Genomic DNA, 15,825 nt, shown 5'->3' with positions numbered 1-15,825 from the left:
GGATCCCGCGGAGGCAAAGGAAGTTTGGCCTTGCAGTGCTCTGGGGTACGGCCTTCCGCTTCCTTTTTTTTAAAAAAAAATATATATACACATTTTTATTGATTTTTTAACATATCAGTTCCAACAGTCATACAACATATCTTCTCATCTTATACAACGTTTTAGACTTCCGTCAACACCTCTGATGATTTTCCGTTCTTTATCACTTATTCTGCATGTCTTAATTTCTATATTGCATTTAATTGTCCTTAACTAATAATTCTTTTCATAGTCTTTCTTGTAATAGTTCAGATAATCCACTTTACAAAACTTCTTGCAATCCTACTAGCGTAATCTGTTCATCACAATTACTTTTCAGATAGTTCATATATTTGCTCCAGTCCTCTAAGAATCTCTGATCCCGGCCTTCCGGTTCCAGCATTGCAGTAGATTGGGGAGTAGCCAATGTGGTGCCCCCCATCTCTTGCCGGACTCCCATCAGCCCCAGCCAGCATGGCCAAGGGTAGTGGTCTGATAAAACCTGGAGAGCACCATGTTGGCAAACCCTGCCTAGAACACCGAGAAAGCTGAGATTTCTCCATTGCAGCGGGTTGCTGTCATTTTCTTGAACCAGAACTGGGCTGGTTGGCGAATCGGACGTTTATGTTACAAGTCTTTCCCAAGGTGGTGGCCTCTGGATGTTTAATAATAATAATAATAATAATAATAATAATAATAATAATAATAATAATTTATTTATATCCCGCCCTCCCCAGACAAAGCCAGGCTCACAGCGGCTAACAACAATAAAAATAGCACAGTTTACATAAAATCACAGTCAATTAATTAAAATACATTCTAAAATCAATTCATTCTAAAATCAATTCAGAATCAAATTAATGGCAACCATGGGGCTAGTGTTCTGTGAGGATTACCAAAGGAGGGGGTCAGGCTGCACCTTGGCCAAAGGTCTGGTGGAACATCTCTGTCTTGCAGGCCCCGCAGAAAGATGTCAAGTCCCGCAGGGCCCTAGTCTCTTGGGACAGAGCGTTCCACCAGATCGGGGCCATGGCCGAAAAGGCCCTGGCTCTGGTTGAGGCCAGCCTAATCTCCCTGTGGCCTGGGACCTCCAAGATGTTTTTGTTTGAAGACCGTAAGGTCCTCCGTGGGACATACGAGGAGAGGCGGTCCCGTAGGTACGAGGGTCCTAGGCCGTATAGGGCTTTAAAGGTTAAAATCAGCACCTTAAACCTGATCCTGTACTCCACCGGGAGCCAGTGCAGCTGGTATAGCACCGGGTGAATGTGATCCCACGGCGAGGACCCTATAGGGAGTCTCGCTGCGGCATTCTGCACCCGCTGGAGTTTCTGGGTCAGTCTCAAGGGCAGCCCCAAGTAGAGCGAGTTACAATAATCCAGGCTGGAGGTGACTGTCGCGTGGATCACAGTGGCAAGGTCAAGGCGAGAGAGGTAAGGAGCCAACTGCTTAGCTTGGAGGAGATGAAAAAATCCCGCCTTATTTATAGCTTTGGACTACAACTCCCATTAGCGCCAGCCAGCACTCCTGATGGGAGTTGTAGTCCTTGGGGAAGGCTGCTGCTGTAGGCGAACGAGTGAAATGAAAAGGGATTTGATGGCAGGAGGCTGCTTCTCTGCCTCAGTTTGTCTCCATGTTCTACATTTCCATTCCAATCAATAGTTGATTAACAAGCCTAGTTCTCCGTTCAGCCGGGAATTTAAGTAGCCTGTCCCGGCGAGCTAATTGCTCTCGGGGTTAAAGAGGATGCCTTCTGTTTGCGCCGTGCTCAAAATTTCAGAGCCAGTAGCCACGAAGTCTGTGCCCTGCCTCGATAGTTGAAGGCAACAATTCTTCTGAATATCGGTTGCTGGAAACCCCAGGAAGGGAGAGGGCTCTGGGTTCGAATCCTGCTTGCAGATTTCAGACAGCCATCTGGTTGGCCACTGTGAGAACAGAATGCTTTTGGGGAAAAAAAATCATTTAAAAGCACCACTGGGACATGAAATTTATTACGGTCAGAGACCCAGCTTGAGAAACACAAATGGAACTACAATCCCAAAAGCAAAACAAACATTTAAAACAATATACGACAATGGATTTTAGGTTTAAAAGTGTGATGGGCATATAAACACACAAAAACTTTAAAATAGACTACCTTAGAGGAATGACCCAAAGTCGCCCGTGGATCCGGATTTGGGAATTTTCTTAACAAACTAGATTGAATCGGGGGGTGGTCTGCGCCTACAGATCTGTGCGCAGAATCTGGCAACAATCTGGGTCGTCTTGTTGTCTTTGCCTAACAGGAGAAGATCGAATTTTTGCTTTACTGGGAGGTCAGCGAGCCTCACCAGCAGGGGGGTCAATGGGTTCTCTACGTTCCTCATCGTAAAAGGGACATCTAAAAAATATGTGTTCAGGGCTTCCTATCTCCCCCAAAGGACAGGCGCAAATTCTCTGGAAGCACCACTGTAAGTGTTAATGTGAAAGGTTTATACCATGGGTAGGCAAACTAAGGCCCGGCCAGGGGCCGGATCCAGCCCAATCGCCTTCTCAATCCGGCCCGTAGACGGTCCGGGAATCAGCATGTTTTTACATGAGTAGAATGTGTGCTTTTATTTAAAATGCATCTCTGGGTTATTTGTGGAGCATAGGAATTTGTTCATATATATTTTTCAAAATATCGTCCGGCCCCCCCACAAGTTCTGAGGGACAGTGGACCAGCCCCCTGCTGAAAAAGTTTGCTGACCCCTGGTTTATACCCTGACTTTCCTAAATATAATAAGGTCCAAGGCAGCAAAGCAGCTACTGACATTGTGATTAAAATGATTAAATTAAATCAAAACCTTGAGCCAGCCTTGGCCAACCTGGTGCCCTCCAGATATTTTGGACTAAGGTTCAGAAAAGGGCAGCCAGAATGATGGATGGAGGGGCTGGAGCCACTCCTGTATGAGAATAATATTGCAGCTTTCGGGACTTTTCAGTTCAGAGAAATCAGAAGCGAAAGGGGATGCGATAGAAGTTTAAAAACAGGAAGCATCCCTCTGAAAAGCCCCCATATGCGATTCAAAATAAAACTTTAGAATACAGTTTCATTATAAACAAATGAAATTGGGTGGGAGTGGGAGGAGACAGGCAGACACTTCTGTAGCCCCGCGGAACATCCTGCTCCGACTTGCTCCGCCCCATGCGGGCTGGCCCCGCCCCCACGGGCTCCTGGCCCTGCCCCCATGGGCACCTGGCCCCACCCCTGGGCACAGGGCACATGCACCGCCCCCAGGCGCCCAATCAGCTTGTTCCGCCACTGGCCTCAGGAGCTCCTCTCGATTCCCTGCCTTGGACCTCCTTTGGCCATGTCCTTGTTTGTCTCTGCAGAAGCTGTCCGTCTCTTCCTCGCACGGTGAGTCGCCGCAGCTGATCAACACCAAGGAGTGCAACGGGAGCATCAACACCACTTGCACCACCCCCGACGAGGCCGAGGAGTCGGACACCAGGGTACAATGGGGCTGGGGGAGGCCGAGGAAGAGACACAGGGCCAGAACACACCACTCAAATGCTTCCCCCAAGGAAAGCACATGGAAATTGAGAATACGTTTATTTTTGAATTTGCATTTTATTTGTTTGTTAACATTCTTATATTACATCGGTAAATGTTGTCATATTACATCACAGGACTTATTATAATATAATTTCCAACACGTATACAAAAATTATATACAAATTTTATATACCTAGAAAGAAAATGAAACAAAAAAAGAGAAGAAAAGACAAAACAAAAACAAATTTCCCCCCAAAATCATATACATACCAACACACTAGACTTCCTGTCTATCCCGTTGTATATTCCTTTTTTACAAATGAATGTACTCTTATTATTGTATATTTCTTTACATTTTATCTAATGCGTTCCTATATCAATATGTGCTCTTAGTCTTATTTCTCAACTCAGTCTCACTCCAACATTAATCAAATGCTAGCATAGATAGCGAACTTTTACCGTATTTTTGAACATACGTTTTATATCTATCCCACTTTTCCATAATTTTTTGTTTTGAATTGCCTCTCAGGGTATTGAGAAAATTAGAGCACCTGGGCAAATCTAACCAGCTGCTCCCCTCTAGCACACAGCAGAAATTGCCTGAGGCGATGCGCACTTTTTTTAGAAATGTAAAAACACAAGTTGTTTGTTTGTTCGAAGCATGTTTCCCTCTCCCTTCAACTGAGAGAGGTTCCCAGACTGGCTTACAAAGATCAATAATGACTATCATAAAAATAATGGAGCCACAGAGCCGTAAAAAAGATGACAAAATTCATTGGGAGCCTCAAGGAGCTGCACACCAGTCACTGAATATGCTGGAATATCTGTGGATTTATTTGTGTTTTTTTTAAGCCTTTGATAGTTGAGGACCCTGTAGGCATCTTTGGGGAGAAAAGCATCCCAAAGGGGTGTCAAAGCGTTGTGAGATTTCACCAGGAACTGACCATTATTATTATTTCCAGTCTTGAGGGCTAGAAGCTTGGCTTTGTTTTAAGTGAACCTTGGGATGTGGAACTCTGTGTGCAGTACCAGTGGTGAAGATCCTGAGCTGAAGCAAATGGATGTAGAGCAGACAGAGAAACTTCGGGATGGATTTACAGGAGGAAAGGCTTCCCTTGTTTTTGTTTCACTTGCTTGCATCCTGCCTTCAGTCTAGGATAGCTTAATCAACACTCATCCTCCCTGCTCCCCTGTTGAAGGAAAATGCATTTCTAGAACTCCTTGGCCAAGAGCTATCTCTGCACACACACACACACCCCACTTCCTGGCCCCTGATGTGAGATTTTACATTTGCATTCCCTTTTCAAAACATGAAATTTATGTGCTGTCTTTCCTGCAAGGAACTTAGGGTGGTGTGCACTGTGAGGTAGGTTAGGCTGAGAGGCAGTGACCAGCCTAAGTTCACCCAGCGTTCTTTGTGATTTGAGTCGGAATTTGAACCCCAGGCCCTAGCCTAACCACTGCACCAAACTGCCTCTTCTCTTCTGCTCAGGTGGTGAACCCCTCCTTCCCCAACCCGCGGCGGCGCCTGCGCTTGCGTGACCTGGCCGAGAGGGTGGTGGACGCCTCCGAGAACGAGCAGGAGCTGAACAAGCTGCTGAACGAGGCCTTGTTGGAGAGAGAGTCGGTGCAGGCGTAAGTCTCCCCTCCTCCCCACACCTTGGAGCGTGTGTGGTGTGTTTGGGGGTTGGAGGGAGTTGTGGTCGAAAGCAGCTGGAGGGGACCGGGTTAGTGCCCATATACGGAAGTCCTTGGCTATTTTCTGTTAGGGTTTTTAGACCTTTATTATTTTTTTTAATAATTTTTTAAATTAATTTTCCAATTTTTAACAAACACAACAAAAACAACATGGAAACAAACACAAAAAATCATAATTTCTTAACCTTATTTCCATAAGCCTCTTTTCTCGGACATCCTCATACCTTCCCCTTTTTGCATCCTTTTTTTTTTTTTTTACAATTGTTCAACAACCCTTTTAGCCAATTGAATATAAATTCACTCTCCTTTTCAATTTCACCCTAAATTAAGCAAAATTTACCGCTATAATTCTACGTCTTCCTCTCCCTTAGCATTTTAGCACTCCTCAATTTTATAGTAACTCTTAAGATATATTTTAAACTTCTTCCAGTCTTCTTCCACAGTCTCTTTCTCTTGGTCGCGGATTCTGCCGGTCATTTCTGCCAGTCCCATAAAGTCAATCACTTTCGCCTGCCATTCCTCCAGCGTGGGTAGCTCTTGTGTCTTCCAATACTTTGCTAGAAGAATCCTTGCTGCCGTAGTAGCGTACAAAAAGAAATTTTTATCCTTCCTCGGCACCAGCTGGCCGACCATACCCAAGAGAAATGCCTCTGGTTTCTTATGAAAGGTGCATTTAAGTACTTTCTTAATCTCATTATAAATCATTTCCCAGAAGGCCTTAATCTTTGGGCAGGTCCACCAAAGGTGGAAGAAGGTACCTTCAGTCTCTTTACATTTCCAACATTTGTTATTGGGCAAATGATAAATCTTCGCAAGCTTGACTGGAGTCATGTACCACCTGTAAATCATTTTCATAATGTTTTCTCGTAAGGCATTACATGCTGTGAATTTAATACCTGTGGTCCATAACTGCTCCCAGTCAGCAAACATAATGTCATGACCTATGTCCTGTGCCCATCTAATCATAGCTGGCTTCACTGTCTCATCTATTGTATTCCACTTCAACAGCAAGTTATACATTCTTGATAAATTCTTAGTATTGGGGTTTTTTAGACCTTTAGACCTGCCACCCTTCTGATCTCACAATGGCCGGCCGCATGCCTGTGGGAAGCCTATAAGCAGGGAGGGCCTGAGAGCAACAGCCCTCACCTGTAAGATTTCCAGCAAACAGCAGTGGAGCTGGGACATAGCTGTCCTTCTAGGAATCCTAAGTTCTCCACACGTCTCTTGTTTCTGGCAGGTTGAAGGGCAGATCCACCTATCGACTCTCCATGCGTTTCATCGACCCCGAGATGGAGACCCGGTACTCTGTGGAAAAGGAGAAGCAGAGCGGGGCGGCCTTCAGCTGTTCCTGCGTTGTCCTCTTCTTCACTGCCCTCGTGGAGATCTTCATTGATCCACAGTGAGTGCAGCTTGGTCAAATATGACATGGGTGTCAAAGCTGGAGGCTCAACCATCACATGTTCCTTTTTGGTGCTTCTAGACTGTCAGTGTTTCGCAGGAAGGATTCGAGCGCATGCCGTAGGTTTGCATGATCATTGTAAACCATTTCTCTCTCTCTGTGTGTGTGTGTGCATGTGTACACACACAAAATAAAATAACAAAAATAAGAAAGTGATCAATGCACCCTGTTGCTCGAGTGTAACAAATTCACCAACACACAAACACACAAAAAACCTTTAGGAATGTGGGATGAACAATGGGAAGCCCTATAAACACCCCCAAGCAAATCAGGATGGATGTTTAATATAAGGAGGCTGCACTTTAATGTTTTAATGTTGTATTTTAATCTTGCTTTTTAAGTTGTATTTCGATCAATTGTTTTATATTGGGTGTTAGCCGTCCTGAGCCTGGTCTTTGCTGGGGAGGGCGGGGTATAAATAAATTATTATTTTTATTATTATTTAATATGTTCGAACATTCAAGATTAAAAAACCTCGGGTAAGCTTTGTGTAGAGATGTGAAGAGCTGGAAAAAACTGGAAATATGGGGGTGGGGGGGCATTTTCTCTCATTTTCTTTTTCCCCCCCAGAAACAAGGAGGGCGAGGGACTCAGGAAAAAAATGGGGAAAGAATGGGATTTCCTCTGCCGCAATTTTTCTGTCCCTGCCTCCCGCACCAGGTTTCACATCACCAGTTTTGTGCAAGAAAGCTGGGATGAATGCTGAAAAAAGCAGACTCTCTAGAGACCCCCTTAACCCTGGAAATCTCAGGCGCAGCCCTGAAGCCTCCAGAACATCTGCGAGAGGCTGATGGGAAGATCTGCTCTTTCCACCCACGTTCCATCTTAAGACAATGAGTGACTGTAGGCTGGTTTTCTCCAGATGGCCCTCTTTGCAGAGCATTCAAAGTTCGTGGGGAGGTCACATGACGCTGGCTGTTTATTGACCCAGTGGCTAACCACTGCACCACACTGCCTTTCATTGTATGCTTTTAGATTTATTTATTTTCCAGCCGAGAATTCTGCTGCCTCTTAAGTCTGTGTAGAGCAATGGATCCTTGACTTCCATTTTGCCTTTCTCTTTTTCTTTTTGCCTTTCAGGCTGATGACAAATTATGTGACGTTTGTTGTCGGGGAGGTTTTGCTGCTCATCCTTACCCTCTGCTCTCTGGCTGCCATCTTTCCCAGGGTAAGGGCGTCTCCCCACAATGCCTCTCCCCTCCACTCCCCTCTCAAAACACACACACACACACACACACACACACACACACACACAGAATGTGCAGTCATTACTCAAATGCATCCATCAAATGTATATTGTGCCCTTTCTTGCAATGGAGCTAAGGGTGGACTTGTGGGGAAATAAGACTCCTGCGCCCCAAACAAATCCTTCTGCACTGGGGCTCCATGCTTCCCCAGGACTCCTAGCGCTGAGTAATGTGTCCCATCGGGACGCAGGTGGCGCTGTGGGTTAAAACTTCAGCGCCTAGGACTTGCCGATCGAAAGGTCGGCGGTTCGAATCCCTGCGGCGGGGTGCGCTCCCGCTGCTCGGTCCCAGCGCCTGCCAACCTAGCAGTTCGAAAGCACCTCCGGGTGCAAGTAGATAAATAGGGACCGCTTACCAGCGGGAAGGTAAACGGCGTTTCCGTGTGCGGCTCTGGCTTGCCAGAGCAGCGATGTCACGCTGGCCACGTGACCCGGAAGTGTCTCCGGACAGCGCTGGCCCCTGGCCTCTTAAGTGAGATGGGCGCACAACCCCAGAGTCTGTCAAGACTGGCCCGTACGGGCAGGGGTACCTTTACCTTTACCTTTTAATGTGTCCCATCAGCACTATCAACTCCCCTATCCTCTCGCATACGTGTTCATGCTTTAGTTATCTCCCGCTTGGACTACTGCAACACTCTCTACGTGGGGCTACCTTTGAAGGTGACCTGGAAACTGCAACTAATCCAGAATGCGGCAGCTAGACTGGTGACTGGGAGCGGCTGCCAAGACCATATAAAACCGGTCTTGAAGGACTTACGCTGGCTCCCAGTACCTTTCCAAGCACAATTCAAAGTGTTGGTGCTGACTTTTAAAGCCCTAAATGGCCTCGGTCCAGTAGACCTGAAGGAGCGTCTCCACCCCCATCGTTCTGCCCGGACACTGAGGTCCAGCACCGAGGGCCTTCTGGCAGTTCCCTCCCTGTGAGAAGTGAAGTTACGGGGAACCAGGCAGAGAGCCTTCTTGGTGGTGGTGCCCGCCCTGTGAAATGCCCTCCCATCAGAAGTCAAGGAAATAAGCAACTATCTGACTTTTAAAAGACATCTGAAGGCAGCCCTGTTTAGGGAAGTTTTTAATGTTTGATGCTTTATTGTCTTTTGAATATTCTGTTGGGAGCCGCCCAGAGTGGCTGGGGAAACCTGGCCTTATGAGCAGGGCATAAATAATAAACTATTATTATTATTATTAATTCTAGGGGTGCTTCCGGCCCTCTGGAACATATTTTGGGAAGGTGTGGTATGCCCCCAGGTTGTGTGTGCGGGGGGGGGAGGGGTACCAGGGGTCATCTAGCTCAACCCCTGTGGGGCATGGCCCTGGGTCCGAGAAACGGCTTCTCCAGCTCTGCTTCGAATGCCTTCCTCTCCCTACAGGTTTTCCCTAAGAAGCTTGTGGCTTTTTCCACGTGGATCGACAGAACGAGGTGGGCCAGGAACACCTGGGCCATGTCTGCCATTTTCATCCTCACCATGGCGAACATCGTAGACATGGTAAGCAAACCTTGCGGAAGAGCTCTGCCTGCCCTCTCCAAAGCACGGTGAAAAGAGTCGTTCTGGGATGTGTGAATGTCTCGCTTAGCACTGAAGGCAAGCCAGTGTTGTTGTTTCCAAAATATGGCATTATGCTAAAAGCGTTGTGTCCTGGGGTGGGGCTGCCACACTCCAACCGGCAGCTTCCTGACTGCAGTTGGACAAAAGTACAGTCATGCCTCGGTTTACAGACGTTTCAGGTTGTGTTTTATTTGGGTTACAGACCTGCTGTAATGGTTATAAGGGGTTGCTCGTGCGTAAGTTACTTCCACTCCTGGCTAGGTAGCCTGGTTAAACCTGTTCTGGCTGGACAGCCCTTCACTTCGTGGCTGTTCAGTCGCTAGCAGAATCCGTCAGTGGGCGTTTCTTGAACTTCTTCCAGCAAAGAAGTTCTTTGACGCCAAGTCTACGCCTACTTTCCCTGCGCGGAAGTCTTCTGCGCAGGGTGGGTGTGGGTAGCGGAGGACCCGTGCTCTCCCCGCTGGTCTCCAGCGAAGAGTCTTGGAGCCCCCTCGCCGATTCTCCCATCTGCCCTCCTCTATCCCTGGTGTTACACTGATTTCCTTCCCCAGCCGATCAGCTCCCTCTCTCCCTGCTGGGCCCCTCTCCAGCATCGCTTGAGAGCCTTGCCTCCACCTCTGGCTCCGATGTCAGTTCCCTGACACCTGCCAAAACCCGGAAGTACCAGAACGGGCTACTTCCAGGTTTCGGGGGTCGCACATGCGCAGAAGTGCCGAATCGCAACCCACGCGTGCACAGACGTGCCGCTGCGGGTTGCAAATGCTGCGGATTGCGAACATGCATCCCACACGAATAATGTTCGTAACCCGAGCGTCCACTGTAATGGGCATCTGTGCTACAAGGACAGCTGTCCCCATCTGGGTGACTTCCAGGTGATTTGGACCACAGTCCTTGGTCCCACAAAACATCTGGAGGGCACTGGGTTGCCTTTTCGTGGGAAAAGGAAATGCATGGTGTTGAGACACTTGGTTTCAAAAGAAATATTGTTTAACAGAAAGTGGAGAAGATGCATGTGAATGTCTTAAATAGCTTTTTTTAAATGCAACCGGCCGATGGAAAATCGGAAGGCCATTTGAGTTTCTTTTATTTCTTCTCTTCTCTTCTGGGTGGAACTCTGTGCCACCTCGACTCTAGCCCTGAACGTGCAGAGGGTCCATTGGGGAGGGAGTCCACATGGGCCCGAAGTCTCCCCATCACCGCTCTCCCCTCCCCTCCCCTCTTTTTCCTGACATCCCTGTGAACTCTCTCGCTTCTGGTTTGCAGAGCTGTGCGCTGCAGATCATTAAGGGAAATTAGCAGAAGGCCAGCTGCGGCCGGTTTATTTTTAGAACCTGTTAATAATTGGCCAGACCTTGAACCCTTCCCTGCTGACGCGGCTGATACGGAGGCGCTGCCATTTACACGCTGGGAGACCTTGAGGAGCTTTAAGAAAGCCTTTGGGTGCCCAGGGGTGGACTGATGGGGATCGAGGGAGCTCTGATCTCTCTTTGCAAAGAAAGAAAGAAAGAAAGAAAGAAAGAAAGAAAGAAAGAGGGAAACACAACACAAGTGTTGCAGGGATTTATGTATAGGTTGGGGGGGGGTTGCCCCTCCAGCAGATATCATGCACATGCAGCCCACTACCAAAACCAGCACAATCACTTTTGTGACTTTTGTGATTTGTCCCCACAAAACACTTCATCACAGTTTCTTCCTATCAATTCAAAGGGCCTTTGCTGCAAGATACCAAATTGGAAGAAATCGCTGATAAATGTATCTCTGTACTGGCTCACTGGGAAAACTTCAGAAATTCATATAGACATGTGAGCTCAGCTACTCAGCAGCTCCCCTGCCTGAGTGATAATCCCTGGCACCCTGACCACTGAGTGCCAGACAGGTAGCCATTCCAGAAATAACAAACCCAGATGAAGACAAAAGGGTGTGATTAACTTGGCTGGGAAACAGGGAAATGTAAAGATCTCTTTTGTTACACTTGATGGGTGTTTAGTGGAGGGCAAGGGGAACCATGGGGCAGGATCCAGGATGCTCAGATTACTGCCACCAGACCTCTCATGATGTAACCATGATGTATGAGTGATGTAGTTTGGGGGGGGTGTAACATGGGGATTAGCAGCTAATAAAAGTTTGGGTGCTCTTTTGTTCGGGGCTTCCATCTTGTTCCACCTGGTGGCAGGTGGGAGTCCTGTCACAACAGTCTTCAATAAAGACCAAGCCTACTGGCTGCTGTTTTGCTCTGGTATTCCTGGCTGGGGTCCTTGGTTTTTTGTCCAAGGGAGCCCTCAGATTTCTCCGTTAACACAAGGAAATCTCCGTGCGTCTGAGCACACTCTACCCCCCCACCTTTAATGTGTGGTTGACAGAGGTGGTGAACGATCGTAGTAGTTGGGCAAAATGGACGGGGAGAGAGAGATTGGTTGAGGGGTTGGAAGAGCAAGTGTCCCGGACCCTGAAATCATCATCTAAGGCCCTTCTTTGTGTCCTTCCTCTGTGAGGGGTCTGGAGGGCAGCAACACAAGAACGGGGCCTTTTCAGTGATGGCTCCCTGCTTGTGGGATGTTCTCCCCAGGGAGGTTTCCCAGGTGCTTTCATTATACAGTCATACCTCGGGTTGAATATGCTTCAGGTTGAGCGTTTTTAAGTTACACTTCGTGGTGACCTGGAAGTAATGGAAGGCGTTACTTCCAGGTTTCGCCGCTCGCGCATGCGCAGACGTTCAAAATGACGTCATGCGCAGAAGCGGCAAAACACAGCCCACGCAGTCGCATGTTACGTTCTACTCAGGATGCGAACAGGGCTCCAGAACGGATCCTGTTTGCATCCAGAGGTACCACAGTACACCTTTAGGCGCCATGCGAAGATGTTCCTTTTCAACCAGGCTTTGGGTTTCTTGCAAACCGCTCTGAGATCTTTTGATGAATGCTGGGAGACCCGTTTTCCCTTCTAAGAGGTACATTTCCCAAAGTTCCCCAAGAAGAGGGATTGGTTGTTAAACCACTCTGGGAATTGTAGCTCTGTGAGGGGAACAACTCTCAGCTCCTTTAACCGACTACATCTCCCAGAATCCTTTGGGGGTGGTGGGAAAGCCGTGACTGCTTAAAGTGGCATGATGTTGATTTAAATGTTGTGACCCGAGAGAAAACCATCATATTTTTTTTCTCAGCCCTCAGAATGACAGTGTTGTGACTCTTTTTCACCCTCTGGTGGCTAGGGATCTTAAAACAAATCTCCCTGAGAAATCTGTTTCCAATGGGTTGGTTTGTGCAAATTCAGCAGGAAGAGTTTATTTATAAGAATTATAGCACTAAGGAAGGAGGTGGGTGGATGGGTAGATTTGAGCGAATTCCGTTTTTTAAGAAAGCAAGAATACCTGGAAGAGTGTAAGAAGAATCATCTAGTTCTCCTAAAAGCCAGCAGGAAGAATTAAAGTGATAATTTCGACAAACTTGCTGAGTGAGATGCATCGTTCTCTCTGAGATGAATGCTTTCATTTGCCAGAGACTGGGAAGGTGAGGAAGGCCAGTGGCTGAAACGAAACAAGCACCAGTTTCTGTTGCGTCTGATGAAGATGGTTTTATTTTGGCAGGCTTTGGGGAACTGATTTCTTTTGATAGATACGTTTTAATTCCATAGATAGTTTCATTACTTCTAAACAACAACCTTCTGTTAAGTTTTTAGCTATGTGTGTTTTATCTGTGTTGGTTTTAAAATGTTGCAAGCTGCCTCGAGTCCCAGTTCTGGAGGAAAGGCAGGACATAAATAAAGGAACAACAATAACAGCAGCAACAACTCAACTGCCGTAGGGCTGGGTGATATATTGCTATATCACCCAAAACCAGTTTGAAGTCCATATTGTGATACAGTATTCGTTTCGTGATTTTTGAACCGGCAGTATATTGTGAATAATGCTTTGTGTGTGTTGCAAAAATCACAATGTGGGGAAAACTGTGAAGCCAGCCCATGCCTCTATATAGCACCGTCTCTATTTTAGACATCATGATATACCAATATATCACGATGTTCAGCTGGAGATATATCACAATGTCGAAAACCAGCTCCATCCATTGTGATATACTGGCATATCATGATGTTTAGCTGGTGATAAATTGTGATGTTGAAAACCTGCTCCATCCTTATTTCAGACATCACGATATACCAGTATATCACAATGTTTAGCTGGTGATATATCGTGATGTTGAAAACAAGCTCCATCCTTATTTCAGACTGTGATATACCATTATATCGTGATAGTTAGCTGGCGATATATTGTGATGTTGAAAACCAGATACCACCCAACCCTAATCTGCTGTTTCTGCCTCTGCAGCTCAGCTGCCAGCAGTATTACAAAGACAACAGCACGATGCAGGCACTGCTAGACGGGGGCTGCGTGGAGAACCCCAAGTACTACAGCTACATCACTGTATTGGCGCTCATCGCGACCATCATGCTGGTGCAAGTCAGCCACATGGTCAAGCTCACCCTGATGCTCATGATTACCGGTTCGGTGGGAGTGGTCAACATCGTGGCCTGGGAGCACATCTTCGACAAATATGATGAGGAACGATTCCAAGAGAGCAGGTAAGCCCCCCGGGGTCAGGGGTGTTGGCATCGCGGGGTCGAAAGGCCAGCTGGCTCAGTCCCAGCTGGAACGTCTCCCTCTCAGCCTTGTCGCTGCGAAGATTCATCAACCTCTGCTCCGATGTACATCAGCGACTCAAGCTTGCAGACTTGAGCACACTTTACTCGGCAGTGTATACTGCGCGACAGAAGAGGCTTGAGGCTGTAGATACATACTAAAACTACGCATTTATTTTACATAAATCAGGACAAGGAAACATGTTGTCTCTCCTTGCCATCTTCTCGGAGAGCATAAAAACAACAGCTGTACAGAGTGGACGTTCCGCTTACACCAGCAATCTGTGCTGGAATGTAAACAGACATGTGGCACGCAACAATCCCATGTCTGCAGCAAAAGGTGGAATGGAATCCCAACATCGGGGAGCGGTGTGGGGTGATGCACCTAGGGGGGTGGTGGAGAGGCAGGAATGGAAGATCTCACTATGTGGAAGAGCACAGTTCTTAAAAAAACAACCAACCAACCCACACCACTAAGATCTTCCTGTGTTCTGTGACTTAGGCCTGCAGGTTGGCATGGTTCATAATGGAGAAACTGCTGCAAAGCTATTATTTGCAAAAATGAAAATCATAGCGTGTTCTTAAACCACTATGAATATGATCCCTTTACATGGGTTTGTATGTATAATGGTATTTTAGGCACTGTGACTTGCAGTTATTTTTGTTGATCACAGTTTAGTGATTATTTATTGTAGCTGTTAAGAGTGAATTCCAGTTCAATTACTATTTGCTGATGTTTTGAGAGTTAATTTTATTGGGTACTGTTATATTCTACTAGATTATTGACTATTACTTTATTTGGTATAAGTCATTCCATTTTAAAGTTAGGTTTCATTATGACATTTTGTATTGGATCAGATTGTTACAAGATGTGTGTTCTTTGTTGTATATTGTATATTTTGTTGCTGCCACCTTGTGTATAGCAATATGGGACACTCTGTGGTCTAAACCACTGAGCCTCTTGGGCTTGCCAATCAGAAGGCCGCCGGTTCAAATCCCCGTGATGGGGTGAGCTCCCGTTGCTCTGTCCCAGCTCCTGCCAACCTAGCAGTTCAAAAGCATGTCAAAGTGCAAGTAGATAAATAGGTACCTCTCTGGCGAGAAGGTAAACGGGATTTCCGTGCGCTCTGGTTTCCGTCACAGTGTTCTGTTGTGCCAGAAGCGGTTCAGTCCTGCTGGCCACATGACCCGGAAAGCTGTCGGTGGACAAACGCCGGCTCCCTCGGCCTGAAAGCGAGATGAGCGTCGCAACCCCATAGTCACCTTGGACTAGATTTAATGTCCAGTGGTCTTTTAGCTTACCATAGAAAGGTGGTGTACAAATTAAAAGTGAAATGAAATATTTCTAAATCCTACATAAATCTATCTGTGTAGAAAACTAGCACATCAAGGGGAAAGGGACTAATCTAGCCTTTTCCCAAAGAGTGGCTTTCTCCATGCAGGGATATTGTTTGGTTTATACCAGGGGTGGCCAGCTTCCAAGAGACTGCGATCCACTCACAGAAGTAAAAACTGGCAGTGATCTACCCCCATGAGGGGAGGGGAAAAGCCCAGTTTTAGGGGGTTCGGGAGCCATAAGTTTCTTAGCATTGGGAGGGGTGGCGCAACGTTTTTACATTATATTGGGGTCAAAGAGAAACAGCAACTCACCAAAGGATCGCTGGTGGGAAAACAGCCTCGGTTCTCCAACAATGGAGGGCGAGGCTGGAAG

At 46.8% G+C, this 15,825-nt stretch overlaps 1 protein-coding gene across 1 annotated transcript in view; it reads left to right on the top strand.

The window, feature by feature from the left end:
• Positions 1-15,825, top strand: part of ADCY3 (adenylate cyclase 3) — a 109,727-nt gene that overhangs the window by 85,134 nt on the left and 8,768 nt on the right. Inside the window, exons 9-14 of the mRNA XM_079968514.1 lie at positions 3,370-3,489; positions 5,025-5,167; positions 6,471-6,632; positions 7,773-7,860; positions 9,306-9,422; positions 13,804-14,057. Coding sequence (XP_079824640.1) covers positions 3,370-3,489; positions 5,025-5,167; positions 6,471-6,632; positions 7,773-7,860; positions 9,306-9,422; positions 13,804-14,057 — 884 coding nt within the window. The remainder of the gene's footprint in view (positions 1-3,369; positions 3,490-5,024; positions 5,168-6,470; positions 6,633-7,772; positions 7,861-9,305; positions 9,423-13,803; positions 14,058-15,825) is intronic.

The sequence above is a fragment of the Podarcis cretensis genome (assembly GCF_951804945.1).
Source record: "Podarcis cretensis genome assembly, chromosome: 3".
Lineage (NCBI taxonomy): Eukaryota > Metazoa > Chordata > Lepidosauria > Squamata > Lacertidae > Podarcis > Podarcis cretensis.
Note: the sequence above shows the minus strand (reverse complement) of the source record. Positions and strands in the feature narration are given on the sequence as shown.